This window comes from Ochotona princeps, chromosome 21 (assembly GCF_030435755.1).
Source record: "Ochotona princeps isolate mOchPri1 chromosome 21, mOchPri1.hap1, whole genome shotgun sequence".
In the NCBI taxonomy this organism is placed as follows: domain Eukaryota; kingdom Metazoa; phylum Chordata; class Mammalia; order Lagomorpha; family Ochotonidae; genus Ochotona; species Ochotona princeps.
The window spans coordinates 6,491,988-6,512,233 of record NC_080852.1 but is presented as its reverse complement, the minus strand read 5'-3'; the positions used below and the strand labels follow the sequence as shown (position 1 = coordinate 6,512,233).

General features: G+C 40.5%; 1 protein-coding gene across 1 annotated transcript in view; it reads right to left on the bottom strand.

Moving 5' to 3' along the window:
* Positions 1-471: 471 nt before the first annotated feature.
* CNTN3 (contactin 3) overlaps positions 472-20,246 on the bottom strand; it is a 283,223-nt gene continuing 263,448 nt past the window's right edge. The window contains exons 19-22 of the mRNA XM_004581629.3: positions 17,862-18,048; positions 4,416-4,528; positions 3,287-3,455; positions 472-1,180 (exon numbers count right to left, since the gene is read on the bottom strand). Of these exons, the coding sequence (XP_004581686.2) occupies positions 1,080-1,180; positions 3,287-3,455; positions 4,416-4,528; positions 17,862-18,048 (570 nt within the window). The 3' untranslated portion in view covers positions 472-1,079. The remainder of the gene's footprint in view (positions 1,181-3,286; positions 3,456-4,415; positions 4,529-17,861; positions 18,049-20,246) is intronic.

The following is a 20,246-nucleotide window of genomic DNA, read 5'->3' as shown; positions in this document are numbered from 1 at the left end:
AGGGTCCATTAATGGAATCAGAAATTGGAAATGAAGGGTTCTGTGCATCTTGTTTAATATGAGTTGAGATTCAGGCCATCCCTTATTTTTCCCACCAGGTTTTGATAAAACCTGAGAACATCTTCACAAGTGTGAAAGCAACAATTTCTTTTTAAATTTTGTCCTATTGTGGTTTTTTTTGGAGAATAGCTAAGATGCCAGTGCGTCTACTTTTTTTTTTTAATCACTGAAGGAATACAAAGAATTCCCTACAAAGTGGGATGCAAGACGCACCAACGTGGTTGGTCCTCATAACGTGTACAAACTTTCACTCTGCTCTTGGCACAAGCCCGCCACACTTGGGGTGACAAAGTACTTGTGTGTTTCCTTCTGTGTCGGTTGGCAGTGGCTTCAAGGGGCAGAGGCATTCGAGATGCTCTGACTATCCCCAGCTCTTGGAGCTGAGCAATTGAGTAACAGAGAAAGCAAAGTGATTTTGAAAGTCTCTTGGCCACTCATTCATATCCCGTGCCAAAGATATTCTGCAGGGCCCCGGGTTAGCATTTCCAACTCCACTCATTGACTCACATGTGGCCTGCATCCAGCATAATTATTTTTAAAAGGCATGCTTTCCCCTTGCGGGTTTAAGTCAGCGTTATTCGGTGACACTGATCATGTCTTACAAATAATGCTGTTATAATAGGGAAGGAGCACTTGGATGACATCAAGCAGCTTAGAAATGGAGAGCATCCACATTTGTATCTGTGTGTGTGTGTGTGTGTGTGGTGTACACTCAAGAGTGTGTGAGTCTTTAACGACAGGCAGTGCTTAAACTCAAAGCTTAAGAAGATTCATATCAAAAATCTGAATTACATAATATGTAAATTCCTTTGGTTTATCAAGTAAATATTAAGGCATCTCAGATTCCCCTAGAAGGATTTACTGTTTTATTATAGTCCTCTTTTACCTATAATGAAGTAGAAAGTTAAAAATACAGAGCTGAAAAACACATGCATATTCACTGCGGTTCATGAAAGCACTTATTTTTTTTTTTCAGATAACCAATGAACTTTCCAATAAATACGAAAAAGGAGTAAATATCACCACAGGGCATTCACAATGAAGAGGAGTGCTAGAGGGATGCAGCTGGACACAGGGCAGATGTTGGAGATGGCTGAAGTGGATCCTCTTGCGTCCATACCTGCCAAAGGACAGGGGTCAGCTCATGACCAAGAAGGTGGCAATATACACCCCATGCATCAAAGATAGAACGTTGACGCCTTCCAATACATCTACATGTTGACCCCACAGTGTGATGGTGTTGAGAGGCGAATCCTTTGAGAATCAACACCAACATGACCTTGGTTTTGCACTTGGCATCCTTTAGAGCTCTCAGAAATAAATATCTATTCCATCTACAATAGCCTACAATAGTTTGCTAAAATGACCCAGATGGACTAAGCCATAGGAAAGAAGGAATGCCTTTCCTACCAAAATCTAATCCTAGAATGAACTTACCCCAGGCTCATGTTATTATTCATCCTCAGTTCATTTATCTACGAAGCATATACCGGTTATCAATAGTATCTATAGAGACGCTGGTGTGCTTAAGTTTTCTGAAATGATTCCGGGCTTTGCTCATCTAGTATTATTTAACTTTAATTGAAATTGGAAAAACAACTTCATCATGTTGCAAACAATTATACCAGATCACACACACTTTTGAGATAATTCAATGGTTTAATTAAAGAAAGCTCCATCGGATAAGGGTTTGGAAAATCTGTGCTTATTTCTCTTTTATGCATCCCCAGCTAAATTATTATGTCTCTTATAAAACATTTTTAAGAAGCCGTCAACAAAAGCTCTATTGTCAGAGAGACTGGATTGTGCAGTCACCACACTGTGCAAGCTCAGCGAGATGGCAGAGGTCAGAGCAAACGCTGCTCTTACCTCGGCAGCCCGAAGAGGCAGAAACACCGCCCCCATCAATGTGTCCAGCCTTCTCTTTCAACTGTGCCAACTTTGCCTGCTGTAACCTAACCCCGCAGTTTCACTATTCAGGCAGCATGAAGCCTGCGTTGACTATTTTATAACCTACCAATAATAATAAGCTCAAGTGCAGACAGTTTCAGACATGTCTATAGTGCCAAATGATTTGTTATGATCTCTCACATTGTCAAACTAACACAAGTAGTTCCTGTCTTTCAGGACAGCTTAGTTTGCTTGTCTTAGTCTGACAGTTTTTGTTCTTTTGGAAATAAAAATTCCTCTAAGTTCTCGCATCTCCCCTCACATGCAGTTGCTAATGTCAAGTCATTCAATTTTTCAGGAGTTTAGGCAAAAGTTTCAATCTTGATTTCATAATACTATAGATTAGGGCAGCTTAATAAATGGAACGAAGCTATTTTTTTTTTTCACTAAGAATTAGAGACTTGAATGTGAAGACAAAGGAGTTTTTAGGATTTAGGTGGAGGCCTTGGAACTCAGGACATAGGAATAATGCGAAGATAAAATTGCTCGTGCCACTGGTGCTGATAAAATGCAAGGGGGCTTCACGTTTGTTTGAAAAATGGAATTGGGAGATACAGAGAAATTTCTATGAATTCTTTTTACATCCCTGCGACAAGGGGACAAAATGTGTAATGCCTACAATAAAGTAGGTCTCATGCCAATTTTGAAAGAAAAAGTCAATGTGAAGTTCCTTTAAATTAGAAATAGATTTTCCTGTTAGGAGTTGCCTATTGGTTTGACTCATGTAAGTGGTTTATGATTTTAACGTTGTTAATTTTTCTACATCAATAATTGCCATGATGGAACTGTATGAATTACGACATTACGGGAAAAATCAACTGAGGGGTGGAAAATGGGGAGAGGGGAATCCCAGACTATACAAAATTGTACAATAAATTGTCAAAAATAAAAATTAAAGAAAAAAGATTGATCTGTATTTTGTAGAAGATCTAAGACTGAGAGTAAAGAGCCTATCATTGGGAACAGGGCTGCAAACCATTTTTGAGCAATGCTCATGGAACTTTGTCTTTCGAAGCAATCCAAAGACAGATTTAGGCATACATTCACAGCAAAGGGAAAATATCAAATTAATAATACATATGTCCTTTGCTTTCATTCTTATCTTTCTTCCTGTTGTGAACCAGTCTTGAAGAATTGTTTTCCCCCTCATCTCTCACATTCCACAGCCTTCTCAGGGTCTGACTTTATGCTGGGAAAGAAAGAATGGACGAGAGGAGGCTGTATGAGCTCATCAAAGCTATGTAAGTGATGTGCATAATGACTTCCCTCAACTTACTGGTCATCCTCGGAATCCTGATCTGTTCGCTGCTGGTTCCATCACCTCCATCGGTGGTGGCCTTCACTTCAATGATGTAGTCTTCCTTAATGGGCAGCAAGAGTTCAGCTGAAGTTTTATTTGTGCTCAGCACCTGTACATTATTTTGACTGCTAGTCCTATAGAAAACCTAAAATGCATAAACACTTGATCTTAGCCAAAAGGCTGAGAAGAGATTCTAAAATGCATAAACAAACACACTTACTTCTATCACTCTCTTTTGTTTTGGTCATGGAAGTTGTTCACTCTGAAATGAAGCTAATTTTGTTTGTCTTTTTCTACCCACCAGGATGTAAATTGAGTTTACAAGCCTGACCACAGGTCTCAGATCAGCGACTGGAAATGTGGAAGAATGATCAGGTTCTCGAACATCAAGGAAATCAGGGGTTGGCATTGTGGTACAGCAGGTTAAGCTGACACTTATAACGCTGGCATTCCGCACTGGAGTTGAGCTCTGACTGATTCACTTCTAATCCAGCTTTCTATTCATGAAACTAGGAAAGTAATGGAAGATGGGTCAAGTACTTGGGCACCTGCCAGCCACGCGAAAATCAAGCATGGAGTTGCTGCCACTGACCTGGCCCGCATCTGGGCTCTCCCTTGACCTGTTATAGTCCTTTGGGAAATGACTCAGTACTTGGAAGACCTTGTTCTTTTCTTTCTCTGTTGCTCCGTTTTTAAAATAAACAAATAAACCTTCAAAAGAATCAGGGAGGTAAGGGCAGAGCGCATTCCTCCATGGAGAGGTGAGGCTGGGGTGAGTCTTCGTGAGGGCCGAGAGACACGGCAGGGCCATAGTGTATGGACCTGGCATCAGAGCCAGGACAGTGCATAATAAGCATCGACAGCAGCAAATTGATGCATGCAGAATGTTGCACTGTGCCCAAAATTCCCACCTGAGTAGAATTATGCACACATTTGTATTTCAAAGATACGATTTTAGGAAAATATCTGTATGAAAGGTTTATTGTCTTTTCAAAATTAGCTGACAGTAAGCACCTCACCAATGTTTAGAAACTTCGAATCCAGCATCCCTTGGAGAGCACTAACAGAAGGAGGACAGCAGAGCTTTGTACATAAGGCAACTTACTTTATATCCTGTTACTTCGGATTCATTCTCCATTGCTTTAACTTGTTCCCAATTAAGTAACACTTTCGTGTCGGTAGCATTCCAAACAACATTTCCTGGTGGTTGACTTGGAGCTGGAAATGCAAAATGAACAATTAAAACCAATCTGAGGGTCTGAGCGTGTGGCATAGGCTACGGGCTGCCACTTGCAAAGCTGGCATCTTGTTTGGTCTACCTGTCTTGGGTGCTTCACTTCAAATACAGCTACCTGCTAGTGGCCTGGGAAGGGTGTCAGGGAACGGCTTGGGTACTCGAACCTCTTCCATCCACATGGGAGACCTAGAAGAGATTCCTGGATTCTGGCTTTGGTTTGGCTCAACCTTGGCTACTGAGGCCTTCTAGAGATGGAGTGGTGGGTTAAACATCTCTCTTTCTCTCACTCTTGCTGTGTAACTTCAATTTTGAAATACATACATGAATCTTAAATCTATTATTATTACTGTTCTTATTATTACGGAGTGGTAGTTCACATGGAGCAGACAAATGACTACTGCAAGATGCTAATGGAAACAGAACAGTAACTCTGGTCATACCTGCTGTATGGGGTTACAGGTGACCTCAGATAAAACAGAACAGTATGTAGTGTACTGTAAGATTGCATGTCAATTTAATTATGAGACAATGCATTTTGTCATACTCATAGTATAACTTAGGTCATTTCACACTTCTGGCCCTTCAGTGACTTCAAGAAAACATGCTGATGGCAAAGATAAGAACATTTCTTGACCCACCACTAGAGGGATGCTTGCTGCAGAGCCCAAGGAGGCATGCAACGCAACCTGTTTTCACACAGAGGCTGAGAGAAATTGCCAAAGGACCAGATTAAAGTCACGGGAAATGAAGTGTGGATGATTTTTAATCCAGCCTTGTAAGATGAGCAAAACAAGAAGCAATCAAAAATAAGGATTACTTGGATTTATTCTCGTGAAGTACTGGCTATCCACATGAAAAACAGCAACACCAAGTCCATATTTTAAGGTCTTCATTTTCCCAGTTTAAATCAATTTTTGAGAAAAATAAGGCAACACACTAAAAAGTTAATGAGAATTCCATTAGTGAATTAATGAAACCAGCCAAGGTTTATAAACTTGGAATCTTAATTTGTCTTCCTCTTGTGAACACTGGAAGGGAAACTCTTTTAGGGAGCAGACAGTGACCGCAGGCATTACTCAACCACTGCTCAGGTGGGACACTAAAAATCATTTCTTGTCAACCACAAACAGCAAACACGGTATTAGCTACTCACTAATAGCATCACATCTGCCCCCAAAAAGCATTAAAATAAGATGTCGCTGTACATTTCATCACAGAATGTGGTTGGTGTAACTGAATTTTATAATGAGAAAGTGATAGAAAAGAACAGCTATCCAGGAAAATATTTGAAAAATTTTTGACTCATTTCTTAGTGAGAGTACAACCGGACTCTCAGAACAGGAAAGGTCGCATGGTGATTGATTCTATTCCCTGAGGATTCCTTTATTCCTGTGTTCCTAGTCTTTCACATGTTATGTTGTGGCTTGTGTTGTGATGTAGTGAGTAAAGCCTCCACCTGCGGTGCTGGCATCCACTGAGGATGCTGGTTGATGCTCTCCCTACTCCATTTCCAATGCAGCCCACAATGAATGGCCAAGTGCTGGGGTCCCTGCCACCCACCCAGCCTAGGCCACTGTAAGCACTTGGGGAACGAACCAGAAGACAGACGGTCTCTCCATTTTCTCTCCCTCTATCTCTTCGTCACTCTGACTTTCAAATAAATAAGTAGATCTTTAAAAGAAATGATTCCATGCTGTCCATAAAACTTTGCAATATGATACTAGCAATGAGGTTAGATCAGCTCAATTTGTCCAAGATGCGATGTTTTGAATAGATGGCAATCGCGTAGGCTTGAAACATGAATAACCAAGTCTAGGGGTTCAAGTCACCTGATAGGAAATCATGGTTGAACTGATGATGCTTAAGAAACCCATTTAACATGGTCTATCTTGTCAAAAAATGTACACTTAGAGGTTATAGAGACCTCAGTAATTTTAGGTGAACCACCTATCCCAACACCTGCCTGAAGAACTGACTGCAAACCGGGGTTTTACTTTGAGATTCCAAACACATAACTGAGATGAGTCCAATCTGGAATGAATATTTTTTTGAAGTGATAGACCAAAAACAGCAAGAGCGAAAGGGGAGAAAAATAAAAGGCTTGTTCTGAGTCTAATTGCTTTTTCTGAATCTTTTCAGTGCTTTTCTCGCTTAGCATCAAGCAGTCAGTCACGGGCCATTTTGTCATGTTTGCAGTTTATCAAAAAGTGGACCTGATTTTTTAAAGAATAGAAACATCTATATTAACCTCATCCTAAGAAATAAGACTCACACAGAGAGGTTGATTTGCTAGCAACATTTTTGATACCTTCCAAAATACACGAAGCTAAGGCAACTATATAGACTTTAGCCTATTCATGTAAGAGGGGTCAAAGGAAATTGAAAGAAAATACATTTATAGGCATTGGAACAAGGGAACATGTCTTGAAAGCACGGTCCAATCTCTTCTCTGTCTCCCCTAGCCCAATGTGTCCTTGCCTTCCTTTGCCAAAAGGAATTCACAGAATTGAGGAAGCAATAGAGCTGGTCCAATCGGACTGAAGGAGTCATTGTTTCTCTAATAGGTAAGAATTTCGATGGCCAATATTGTCTGGCAAATGGGGGACCCATACTCATGCCCATTAAAAACCCAGTCTGAATACAGTCTGGGCCACCAGTCATTTACTGGTGTCTTCCTTGTCTAGCAAAGATAGAAATTTATTTCCCCTTGATTTTTTTTCATTAAAATTGTTAACTGCCTAAAATAAAAAAAGAATTCTTTAAAAAATTTAGACATGCTTGAGAGAAACCTTAAAACTACTTTTTATTACCCTAAGTCAGAATAATATCATCTGGGGCCCAGTGCGGTAGCCTCGTCTTGCATGCACCGGGATCCCACATGGCAGCTGTTTCTAATCCAGGCTGCCTTGCTTCCCATCTAGCTCCCTGCTTGTGGCCTGGGAAAACAGTAGCTGACAGCCCAAGGCCTTGGGACCCCGCACCTGCATGGGAGACCTGGACGAGGCTCTGGCCTCCTGGCTTTGGATCGGCATAGCTCTGGCCATTGTGGCGGCTTGGGAAGTGAATCCATGGACAGAAGATCTTCCTTTCTGTCTCTCCTCTTCTCTGTATATCTGACTTTCCAATAAACATAAAATAAATATTTAAAAAAGGGAATAATAACATCTGGAAAATTCTAGACCACATAAATTATTTTCCATGTTACTTCTATTATTGTCAGTTAATGCATATCCAACATCTGTAATGTGCTGGGCATGGCAGAATATGTTTCTATATATCCGTTGACCAGGTCCTCAGTACATTGCTTTGCTGGACCCACAGAGTTCTTAAAAATACAAAAAGGTTATCGAATCATGTTCATTGCCGCATTATTAGTCAAAACGTAGTAACCACCCAATTTTAATCGTATCTCAAAAGATGAATGGATAAGTATTTGCACATAGTGGACTATTATCCAAGCTTCAAAAAGCAATGAAATTAGTACATGATGTATATGAGTGAATCTTGGGGACATTATGTTAAGTGAAATAAGCCAATCATACACACACATAAGCATGCACACATATGCAATGCTATGCCATCCCACCAATGAGCTAGCTACAAAAGTGAAATCTACAAGGAAAGGAGAAGAGCCGGTGCCAGCGGTTGGTGGAGACCGAATGCAGAACTGTTTAAGCTGGCAGGGGTGGAGGCAATTTCCCTTCTGCAAGATGAGATCTGCAGAGCTATTGCACAGCAAGCTGAAGATACTTAGCACCACTGAAACTGTTGGCTGAAAAATGACTAGGATGGTAAATTTTATTTTATGTGTACTGCAGTGCAAGTAAGAATGTATTTCAAATGTCTTGCTAAGAAATACAACCACTGAGAAGTATTACACAGAATCACATGGCTCCCATTACATCCTCTGATGTGAAGATCAGAGATCTCTGCCTAGCATCAGGGACAGTAGTCTTGCCCCCAGAATGGGGCTTGCCTTGGCACACACTTCTTAGTACCTCGAAGACATCACTGCTCATCATCAAGGTTGCTTCAACCAACTGCCCTGAGCAAAAGGAAACACAGGCTGCTTTAAAGTGGCAGCTTTCATGCGCATGCAATAAGCTGCAAGACAACTCATTTCTAGCTCAGTGCACTGCACTGGTCCCACAGGGAAAATAGTACTGACTTTGACATCCCATGGGTCCCACCCAAAATAGGTCCAGGTGGTCCTCAGAGCTAAAAAAAAAAGCCACCGTGGTGGAAGCCTAATACAAGAGTCTAGGTCTAACAACAACAAAAAAAGAGTCCAGGTCTGACACTGCTAGAGGGAGTGGCACAAGTGACTGCAAACAAGGAACCAGGTATCAAACACAATTAGTAAATTCAAATGGTAGACCTGTGGGTGACACAGCTTAGAAACATGCTCTAACAAGAAGAACCTGCTAACCAGAAGTGCAACGACCAACAGCAAAAGAAGAGAGAGAGGCACAATGAATAATACTGAAGACTCCTATGCAAAGGTGCAAAAACCTTTGCCAACCTCAGACTTAACTAAGGAAAACATTGAGAACATGGGGGATACAGAATTCAGAAAATTCATTATAAGGCTTCTTATAAAGTGAGAAGCACATACAGGAATTTAAGGAATACAGGAAGTGGCAACACTGAAACAAAATCAAGCTGAATTATTAGAAATGAAGGACACAATGGAGCAAATTTAAAATTCCATGGAAAGTCTCGGTAGCAGAATGAATGATGCAGAAGAAAGAATCTCAGAATTGGAAGGTATTTCTTGCCACAATGGGAAAACAACAGAAAAGCTGGAAATAGAGCTCACTCGGGTCAAAAAAAGTCTTCAAGAATAAAGAGACACTATTAAAAAAAAGGTTAAATGTAACAGTCATGGGAGTTCCGGAAGGTGCAGAAAGAGAAGGTGGGTTTGAAGATGTATTCAACGAAATATTAAATGAAAACTTCCCTAACCTGGAGAAAGAATTGGGAAACAAAATACAAGAGGGGCACTGAACTCCTAATAGGATTGGCCAAAATCAATCATCGTCACAACACATGATAATCAGGCTCTCTTTGGCTGACTATAAGGAAAGGATTCTGAAATATGCATGTGAAATTAACATGCATGTTGAATCAATTAACATTTAGAGAATTCCCAGTCAGACTCACAGCTGTAGAGGAAACTCTACAGGCCAATGAGAATGGGGTGACATACCCCAGATTTTAAAGGGGAAAGTTGTCAGCCCAGAATAACCTACCCAGCAAAGCTTTACTTTGTCTTTCAAAGGCAAATGTGGAGAACACCCCAATAAAATGACAACAAAAGATTAAAGGAAGCAATGAGCAAACCATTGCTAAAGTGATAAGACCAAATTACCACCTATCCATGTCAACCCTGAATGTAAATGGCTTAAACACACTGACCACATGTCACAGATTGAAAAGAAAACTCATCTATTCATTGCCTACAGGAGACGCATCTTATCAGCAGAAAGTATCTCATGGGTTCCAATGTTTCTTCTTTTACTTTCATTTCTTCAAAACAGTTTTTTCCCTCATATTGAATTCTTTACTGACTCAGAGTTAATATGGTAGCAACACTTTCTTCAAGAAGGTTCTTGATTTCATGTCTTTAGCAATATATTAGGCATTTGTAGCCTGTACTTTAACTTCATGGTGTTGTAAATTTCTTTTTCTTCCTGTTGTTGATTTTGTTTTGTGGCTTTTCATCTAAGGGGATGTATAGTGTAATGGAGACTATCATCTCCAGAGATGAGAATAAAATGAAGTGTGCATCTCTATTCCAGACCAAAATGGACTCCCAATGAAACCGTGAAATACACCTTGACAATAAGATGCTGGACTCTCTGCCACTGTCCGTGCCAGCAATATCAAGACACACTTAAATAGCAGAATGATGGACTTACAACTGTTTATGAAGAACTATACTATCATAATAATATAGGGAAAATCAGTGGAGTGATTTCGGGAGGGGTAAGGGAAAGTCCAGAGCCTATGAAAATGTATCATAAAATGATAATAAAATGAAAAAAAAGTCAAAAACAAAAAGAAAACAAACCTATCACGAGAGAGTGAAGTTCACCTTGGCTGGGAGAAGAGCTGTCCCAGAAAGTGGCTGCTCCTTTGGACTGGGTCCTGGGGGAAGACAGGATGCCTTGGATCTGGTGGACATTGAGTATGAATACAATAGGAACGTTTCCATGCCACTGAGGTTTGGGGATTTGGGATACTGTGGACTGGATGAGCCTGCTCTGAATGGCATAGTTACTAGCCAGAAGCTGAAGAGCCAAGAAGCAACAGCCTTAACTACTGAAAAGGGAGAGAGCCGAGTGCTAAAGTGGGAATGGGCAGGAGACAGTGGTGTTGTGTTCCGTCTCATGAGGGAAGTGCAACTCACAACAGGTTGAGTCCCAGCTGTTATTATTCCTAACCTGAAATACAGACTACATTTGGGATTTTTTTTTGTTGTTTTTGGAAATCATTTGTCAACATTCATATCCTGCAGATTTTTTCTCTTTCAACGGAATTTCTGTTGCTGACAGTGTGCTAAAATGGGAAACAAATGCTGTCGTAAACTAATGTAAATCTAGTAGAAAGGTAGCCTGTTGCTACGTTTATAGCACAGCACTAATTAGCAGGCTATAAAATACTACGGATCACTTTAAGTATTTTGTAACAAAAAATGTGTTCTTGAAAGCCTTTCTGCTTGTTTTTTAGGTACTCATCAAGATCATCTATGCTTGAGTTGCCGACCTAGCATCAGCTTTGTAGATTTTATTTATTCTGCAGATCTCTGCCTGCAAACAAGTAGTATTCCTATCATTGCATGAGGCTGGAAATAAGGCAGGCCCACCAAAAGGAAAATGCATTATCCCACTGGATTATTACTTAAAGATGGTTATGATATACAGAAAACAATGTATACAGCATTCCTTCCACTGTATATGAGAAACATCCCATAGACTTGAGTATGATGTCATTTCGGGGTGTTAGGATCTTGAGTGAGTTTAACTTTCTGTTCTGTAAATCTATTTTTCCCCCAAAAATTCCTGCAAAGAATATTTTCTCTTTAAGCACTAACATGTAGATGTTGGTAAAATGCAGAGTACTACTGTTGAGAGTTTTCAATGCTGATGTCTTCCAAGGGGTGACAGTGAAACTGGCATTTACTTTCCAAATACAGAATTTTAAGAACATATGCTTGCTGTGATTAATTATACAAAACTCAGTATGTTTCTCAACTCTTTTTCTTGGCAGCCTGATGGCGATAACATTACTTACAGGAGAAGTGAATGTTATCAGCAAGAACTGGAAGGTACACTGTGCACTTGGACTTCAACTGAGATGATCAACAACCTTGGCAATTAGCTGCTTAAACCTGCGACACGATGCAAAAATCAAGTATCTGAAAGGTCTCTCCTCTCCAATAATGATACACATTTGTCTTGCGATCACTGAAGTGATTGCACATGGATTTAGTTTTTTGATCATAGGAAAGTGACTCAGTATTCTAAAACAAATCATCTTTAAAATGATCTAAAAGTCAGAAAAGACCAGCCCTGGAGGTCCAGCTGGGGTGCTGAGGAAGGTTTTTACTTGTTTTCTGGGAATTTCCTTCACCAACATTTCTTCTGCTTTGGATAATAAAAATATCTGTGACTGTAAACTATAAACAGAACATTGACAACTGTTCAGGGGAATCAGAGGCAAAAGGGAGAGATTTTCCAGAGTTGTCAAAGCTCTCACTAAATCAAGCTTATAAGTTGTACACATTTAGCCACAAGATTTACATGATTCTATATTAGCTGAAATTTCCTCTTTGAATTCTGGTAACATTGCATCTTATTTTATCTTTCTTTGGAGCCTACATAATGATAAATTACTTTGCTGGAACCCAAAGACAGGAAAAAACTAATTCATAAATCTGAGGAGGCACGTTATGAAGCATTGCATTCCACAGTTGTGTGTGTGATTTGTGGTTCACAAACACAAGCAAGTTCCACCCATGAGTGGGATGTGAAACACAGAACACTTAACAAATAGCATTGCATCACCTAGAGGGTAGTCCTCTTTTCGTCTCTTCAGTACACTGGAGAGAAAACTGAATCAGGGAACCAGTAGGTCTTTAATATCCCCTTGATACTATTATCACATGGAGGGAGCAGGTGCACGGGTTTGTATGGGAAAAAGAATGTTGGATTTTTCCATTGTATTTATTATTTTTAAACTTATTCTCTGTGTCTCCATGGCACAGATATAAAGTTAGATATCAAGAGTGGGACCAGCGTTACAAATGCTGGTTATGATGCCCACATTTCATATCAAAGTTCCTGGACCAATTCCCAGCTCCCGCTTTTGATAATGCAGATCCTAGAAGGCAGGACTGATGGTCCAGTGGATTTTGGTTCCTGTCATTCATGCACATAATGTGGGCTAAGCTTCCAAATCCCAGTCCTTGTCGCTGAGGAGATGTGGAAAATAAACCAATGGATGGGAGCACTACGTATCTCTTATGCAAATTTGTGTATATAAGGAGGAAATCTAGAATAAAAATTTTATAGAAGCTTAATTAAAAATTGTTGTCAGATGTAAGAAGACGATATTATGTATATATTACCTGAGAGGCCCATATGAATGGCAAAAACAAAGAAGGTGAATTTAATACAAAACTTGCAACTCCTTGTATTAAAATCCATGCTGAGCTGTAACTTACATGAGATGATTATCTCATTAACTTGCACACATGAAGACTTTAGAACTTCCAAATTGTGCATTGGAGGCACAAATACTCATTTTATTAAGTGCCTCTGAACTCTTCTCTCATTGTTTCAGTGTTCATCAGTTCGCATTTCCTACCCTTCGCTTCCTGAAGACACACTGCTTCCTGAAAAGCGGGCAAGTGATTCTGGCTCCACTCAATGGATGAGCACTGCCTTCAGGAAAGCAAAAACCAAGAAGCCAAGCCAATAGCATCATTTAGTATCGCTCTGTTTTCCCAGTGTGTGCCATGCACAACAATTAGCAAAGACATAAAGTTGCTAGCCTTGTCCGCAGGGAGGAGTCTGGGCATATGATCTAGAACAAACCAATCAACTCTAACAACACAGCATGAGTCAGGCACAGACGTTCATTAGAAACAATCCAATATTAAGCTGACCCGACTCTGAGTGGAGAATCTATAAAGAAGTCGCCCACATGTCTTGGTGTCTCTGACACAAAAGAGCCTCTACGGTGCAGTGGTCACACTGTCCACACCGAAGGAGTCTGGTTAGAATGAAGATTGGGAGGAGCAGATACAAGTGACCAAGTGGTTATTCAAGAAGTACTTACTAGGCAGAAGCCATGATGACTCAGACAAGGGATACAGAACTTGGGATAGAGCAATGATCGATGCAGGTGGCGGTGACAGCAATAACACACACACACACACACACACACACACACACACACACACACACACGATGACCTAAGTGCACAGAGCAAGAGAGGGGCAGAGGCAGGAGGTGAGTGACTGGACTTTACCATGCGGTGGTCAAGTTTTACAGAGGCTATGCAGAGACCTGAAGGAGGTGGGAGCGTGCAAGGAGAGTCTATTGAGAAACTCTTCTAGGCAGAGGGAACGGCGGAGCAGAAGTCCTGACGTGAAAGTGGCATCATGTGGTAGAAAATACTAGAATGCGAGTCAGGGCAGAAGTAGGAGAATGGATCATGTACAGCTTTGCTGGGTATTTTTAAGGATTTGGCATTTCCCTCGAGTGGATGGGAAGTGACCAGAAGGTTTTGAGGATGGAAGTGACATCAACAGCCTCTCTCCTGGTCTAAGAACTGGCCAGGGTAGAAATGGGTTACACAGTGAGAGATGAAAGCAGCTTGCGCTGGCATGGAAACATGCGCACAACGACAAGGAGCAGGTTCTGAACATATTTAGAAGTCAGAGTCTGCATCCTTTGTAGAATCTGAGAGAAAGTGAAGAGTCAAGGGTGATGAGATATGGTCCTGAGAAAATGAAAGAAAGGAGCTGAGTTTACTGACACAGGGAAGAATGCAGAAGAGATAGGCTTGCAGTGGGTGGGAGGAGCAACGAAGAACTCCATGACGGACATATTTGCTCTGTGATCTTTTAGGTGATTCTGGAAGGTACTGTTTGAATGTCTGCGTTTTGCTCACACCGAAAGCCAGGCTACCACTTGGCTTTCTAGTTTCCCAAAGCAAGAATATTTGTACCACAGAGTCTTTCTTGTAAACCTAGGACATCAAATTCTCACTACGTTTCCTTTAAGAAACCGATACATTTCATGCTAGTCCATCAGCAATTTTTTTTCTCGTCAGTTCCTTCAGACAGAGATGCTAGTTAAGAGTAGCTCTTGTCAGGTGGCAAGTGACAGCAGCTCATCTTTGATTACTGTGAGTGGCTAATTAGTGTTTAATGTACAATGCTTTCAAAAAGCGTAAGTATTTGGATATCAAAAATTAAGTGTTTAATGGAAGCTACAGTACTTATCTTGAGAATCCTTGTGTTATTTTACATTAATCAGAATAGCACCTAGTTATCTGTCTTGCTAGAAAGCCTTGCATACAGAATTCTGGGATGGTGAAGAGTACATAGGACGTGCACATTTTAAGCAAGATTCTAACGAGCAATGTGCCCAGCGCAAGCGTCTTTCATCCATTCGGCATCTGCAAGTGCTTGGTGGGGTTTGTACTGGGCACTGCGGCTGAATGAAGAAAGTACATAAGAACTCTTTCCCCCATCAAATATAGAATCCAGAAGAAAAGAGAGAGAGATCAATCACAGAATAGCAAATATGGCTGTAGTATTTTAGACTTGAGGCCTATCGATAACACTCTCATTGTGTTTATCGTAGGGGTCTTATCAAAATTCTTTTTTAGGACTTGAAGCTGAACCAGTCCAGCCAGCTTAAAAAAAAAACAAAACACAAAACAAAACAAAACAAAAAAAACGCTGTTTTACTTATACTTTGGCACATGTTAGTATATCAATTAACACACGTTCTTTAATGTTTTTTATACACCTTTAGGATTTTAATGATCATTTTAAGATATAAATGTAATTGTGTAATTTTCACTATCATGAAAATTTCCCATACATTATAGGAGATTTTTTTCTCTAATAGTACCTATAGCTCAACATATGAGTCCCAGCTGGACTGTGTCCATCAGGTACGCACTGTTTCTAAGGGATTGATCCAGCTGGAATTCTCATCAGACTATAGTTACATGAGCGTAAGGTTATCTTTGATTACCTTACCCAGTTCCTAAGCATGAAGCAAAAATCACAATAATCCTGGTGGTAAATGAGCCATGAATATTCTAATTATAGAGCTGTAAGAGAAGGTACCACGGTGGGTGAGGCTACATCAGCCTCCGGACACCCGTGCTGCGACTCTGTGACTGCAGTCACGTCACACAGTAGCTTGCTTCTTCACCTCGGCCTCCTCCCCACTACAGTGAGAATGTTAATAGCTTCCAAGGTTGCAGTGGTGTTGGGAGAACTAGGGATCAATGTACGCAAAGTGCTTTGAACCCTGACTGGAAATTGCTAAGTGTAAACCATTTCTGCCATAATGATCATCATCATTATGTGTAAATTTCTGCCTCTGAAATCTCTAAATCCTATCTCTAAATTACAAGGGAGTTTTACTTTCCTAAACAGAAATTGATTTCATTCCTCATACATCAGCAAGATATTCACCACAATTTGTCATCTTCTCTCTTCCCAGTTCACTAAGGACTTCCCTGATGAGATCATGGTGCCATACTCGTTTACAATTGGAATTTCCTAGTCAATAAATCACATCAATTATTGAATGGGAAGAAAAAGCCAAATAAACCTGAAGAGGTTTATTTTTGCAATCAGGATTTTTCAGGTGATGTGCCTTGACTATGATGTAGATTTAAGCCAAGCTATTTCAGAATTATGGCTGGGGAAGCCAGACATATTTGGAGAAAAGTTGTAAATAAAAAAAATGTGTAATTACTAGCCAATGTACTCCTTGTGTTTTGCAGGATGATTGGATCAAATTTCTTCCAATAAGGATATGGTTAAATCGTCACATGTATTGGCTGCTTACAAATGGATGATTCTAAAGGGATTAAAATATTTTGCTGCTAAACTTTTGCTCTGCAGTGCTCATTATCCCAGTTAAGTTGTTAGTCAATGCACATTAAACTAGACATTAGCTGTTAATGCAAAGATAAACACTTGAACACCACTGATCAAATTAGCACTGGTTAATTGGCATCTTAAGTACTAGTACTATATGTATATATTTCAAACTCTAACAGTTAGCCGATCACATTCTATTACTGAATGTTTTAACAATTTAAACCAAAACAGTAAAAGATGTTTGAAGGATGATACATGGAAACAGAAAAGCGTTAAATTGACAACCAAATATGATGGTGTCATTTCTATGTAAAGCCAGCTAATTCAACATATTCACGGAATTAAACCATTTTGAAAATGAATAAGCAAAGTTTCCTATAGATAAAAATGCCGTCATGTGTGTGGAAATATAATGGGAAAAGCCATAAAGTATTAGTGACACAAAACACTCTTTTTCCCTGCTAGCCAGGGTGACAATGACAGTAGTAAATCCAACAGTGTCACTATGAGACAGCAGCAATGCAACACAATGATTATGTGTATGTTGGTGATGAGCAGTTAACGAAATAAATGTGAGAAACCACAAAACTATAACCTTATTTGCTTGGAGACCATACACACTGTAACTGAATTCCTGGCTAACACAGACTCAGCTCTGAAGCCAAACACTAACTTCTAAAACATCAGTACATTCACATGGACCAACATCTTCTGATGATAGCCCCTGTATGTTTATTGCCAACTTTTGAATAATACAAGAAGGAAAACTAAAGAAGAAAAAAAAATCACTCCTGATTCTTTAGTATTAAAGTTGACTTATTCATGCTTATCAGAAATCCTCAAGCTTTGGAGCACAGAAAATACATGAAGGTAAACCCAACGGAGCTTACTACATTTTAAGAGAAACGTGGATACATGCAGCCGAACACCACACACTAAGATTTTTCAAAAAGTATCCATTACTTTTCACATGGCATCAGCACCTAGAGACTTAGGGATATCAGAAAGATGAGGCCACATAACACGTAGCTTTGCATTTATAAGAGTTTGGAGTTGAGTTTATAGCATCCAGTGGAATTACTGACTCGAACTGCCCATTTCTACTGGTAAAGAAGGTTATATGTTTAATACAGACTATTTTCTTGACTTTGAAACAAGGGGAAAATACGTACGTGTTTTCTTAGTGGTGACATTAACGGTGGTGCTGAAGGGACCAGCGCCTGCACTGTTGTAAGCCCTGACAGCTGTGTAATACACCAGATTGCTCTTCAGGCCTCGGAGTCTGGCCGACGTCTCATTTCCTGCCACTCTCACTTTGCTTGACAAGTCTTCTTCCTCTCCATCATACCAGTACCGCACCTGGTAGACACAGGACATACAACATGTTGAGGCTGAATGAAACACTGCATTTTCATGATAATGACCTTCAGGAAAAGTGGGTACTGTCCTTCATTTTCTTGTTCTCTTGACAAATATTGACAGAAGACTTCCTATACATGAAGGACTGTGTTAGCCCCTGAGTTACAGAAGTGGAAACCCAGGAAAGACCTCTAGGCTGGAGACAGACGCAAATTTAGACAGTTAAATGCCAAGTCTGCACAAACTACACAGTAAGTGGGAATATGAAGGAGGAATTGTGGCGAGTTGCATAGCATCCCATAAACAGTGGCTAGATTGATTCATTTTGTTTCCCCGATGAAGTTTCAAGCACAACTAACCTCAGCTCTTTGCCTCTGTAAACATGCTTGCTAGATGCTTGGCTTACGGGATTGTCTGAACTTCAGTTGATTGGACAGTTCGCACTGTGTGCCACCTAAGTTGACTGGATGCTCGGTACCATACATCACCTTAGTTGACATGGTGACTGTTGTGCCCCAATGCCAGCTTAAAAACCCCTGCCTTCGGCCACGTGGTGAGGCGGATAGCAGGTGCTGCCATTGCCAAGCTTGGTTAATAGACTTCTCCTGACATCCTATTTGTGTCAGGCATGATCTCCCTCATTCTCCATAACAGATTCTGATATCTAACACGGTTCTCAAGTCCAAGGTCAACTTTTGAATGCTGGTAGCATGCACAGGCACCACTGTGAAGGAAGCTAGCAGAGGAAGAGTGATTGGCATGGCAGAGAAGACACTGGTCTCCGACACTGGCATAGCTGGGTTTGATGACCTGCTCCAGTTCCTGATGGGAGCTTCCTGTTAATATAAATCTTGGGAGGTGAATGTAAGCATTCAGATGGGTTAATAAGTACTTAGGGTCAGGGTCCCTGGTGAAATTTTTCCTTTGAAAATATAAAAACATGCTTCTCCCCTATTTCACTCTTTGGAAAGGCAAGTTTATTCTGGCTCCTGGTTTTACCATATGAATGGCAACTGGACAGCCAGATGGAGCCCCTACTGAAATGTGAATTCTACTTCCCAAGACTCTCTGAGGGGGTCCAAACGATGTCCCAAAGGCTACCTTTGTCCAGATCAAAATGTCAACCTCTGTCTCAGTATCTGAGATTTCAGTTTATTGTGATCCTGGATTACCAAAACACCTTTCTGATGGCTTGTGGTTTTGAGCAAGCCAGACAGAATTAACCTTCTGGCCTTTGATTGATAGATGCTGTCCCTTTTTATCTGAAAATTGTGCTTAAAAGACACCATCTCTAGGGTGGACACCTTGGTAAAGTTTACTAAGCCTCCATCTGAGGTGCCAGCATCCAATTTGGGATTTGGCTTTCAAGTCCAGGGTGCCTCACATCTGATCCAGAGCCCTGTTGATATGCCTGGGGAAGCAGCAAAAGATGGTTCAGGTCCTTGGATTCCTGTACCCACAGGGAAGACCCAGAAGAAAGAAGCTCTTGGCTCCCAGCTTCCAAACAGCCCAGCTCTGGCCATTGTGGCCATTTGGCAGAGAGTGAACCAATTGACGGAAGATCTCTCTCAATCTCTCCTCATTCTGTTTTAACTTTCAAATAAAAGAACAAAAAAATAAATAAACCATAACTCCCCCCTCCACCACCACCACCACTTCCAGCATCTTCTCAGGTCTTTCCTGTCTTGCAGCCACTCTCTGTTGCTATCTTTAATATCTTTGATAACATCTGCTTTTCTCACTGAAATTGTTTGCAAGAAGTCTTCATGTGAGACAAGAATTGGGGTTGCCTTCATCTTTCGCGTGGAAGTCCTCATAACATAATCATGCTGGGTCTCGTGACCGAGGCCCAGCCAACAAAGGCAGGAGACCTGGTTTGACTCCCCAGCTCCTCGTTTGGCCATGGTGCAATCGCAGCCATGATGAACATCTGTCTCTCTGCCTCTCAAGCAAACAGGTAAGAACTTAAAAACAAATATTACTTCAAATGAAAGAGAATACATCAAAAAGAATCAAAAGAATCTAGTAGCTGGCCACTTGCTTGTTTTATAGTGATAGCCAAATGTCAACATATCTATGTGTGTCTGCAGAGAGAAAAACCAAGCCAATAAAACGAATGACTTTAACTGTGTATATATATAAATTATATACATAGCTCTATATAGCATAGATGCATGTATTTATAATATAGTCAGTGG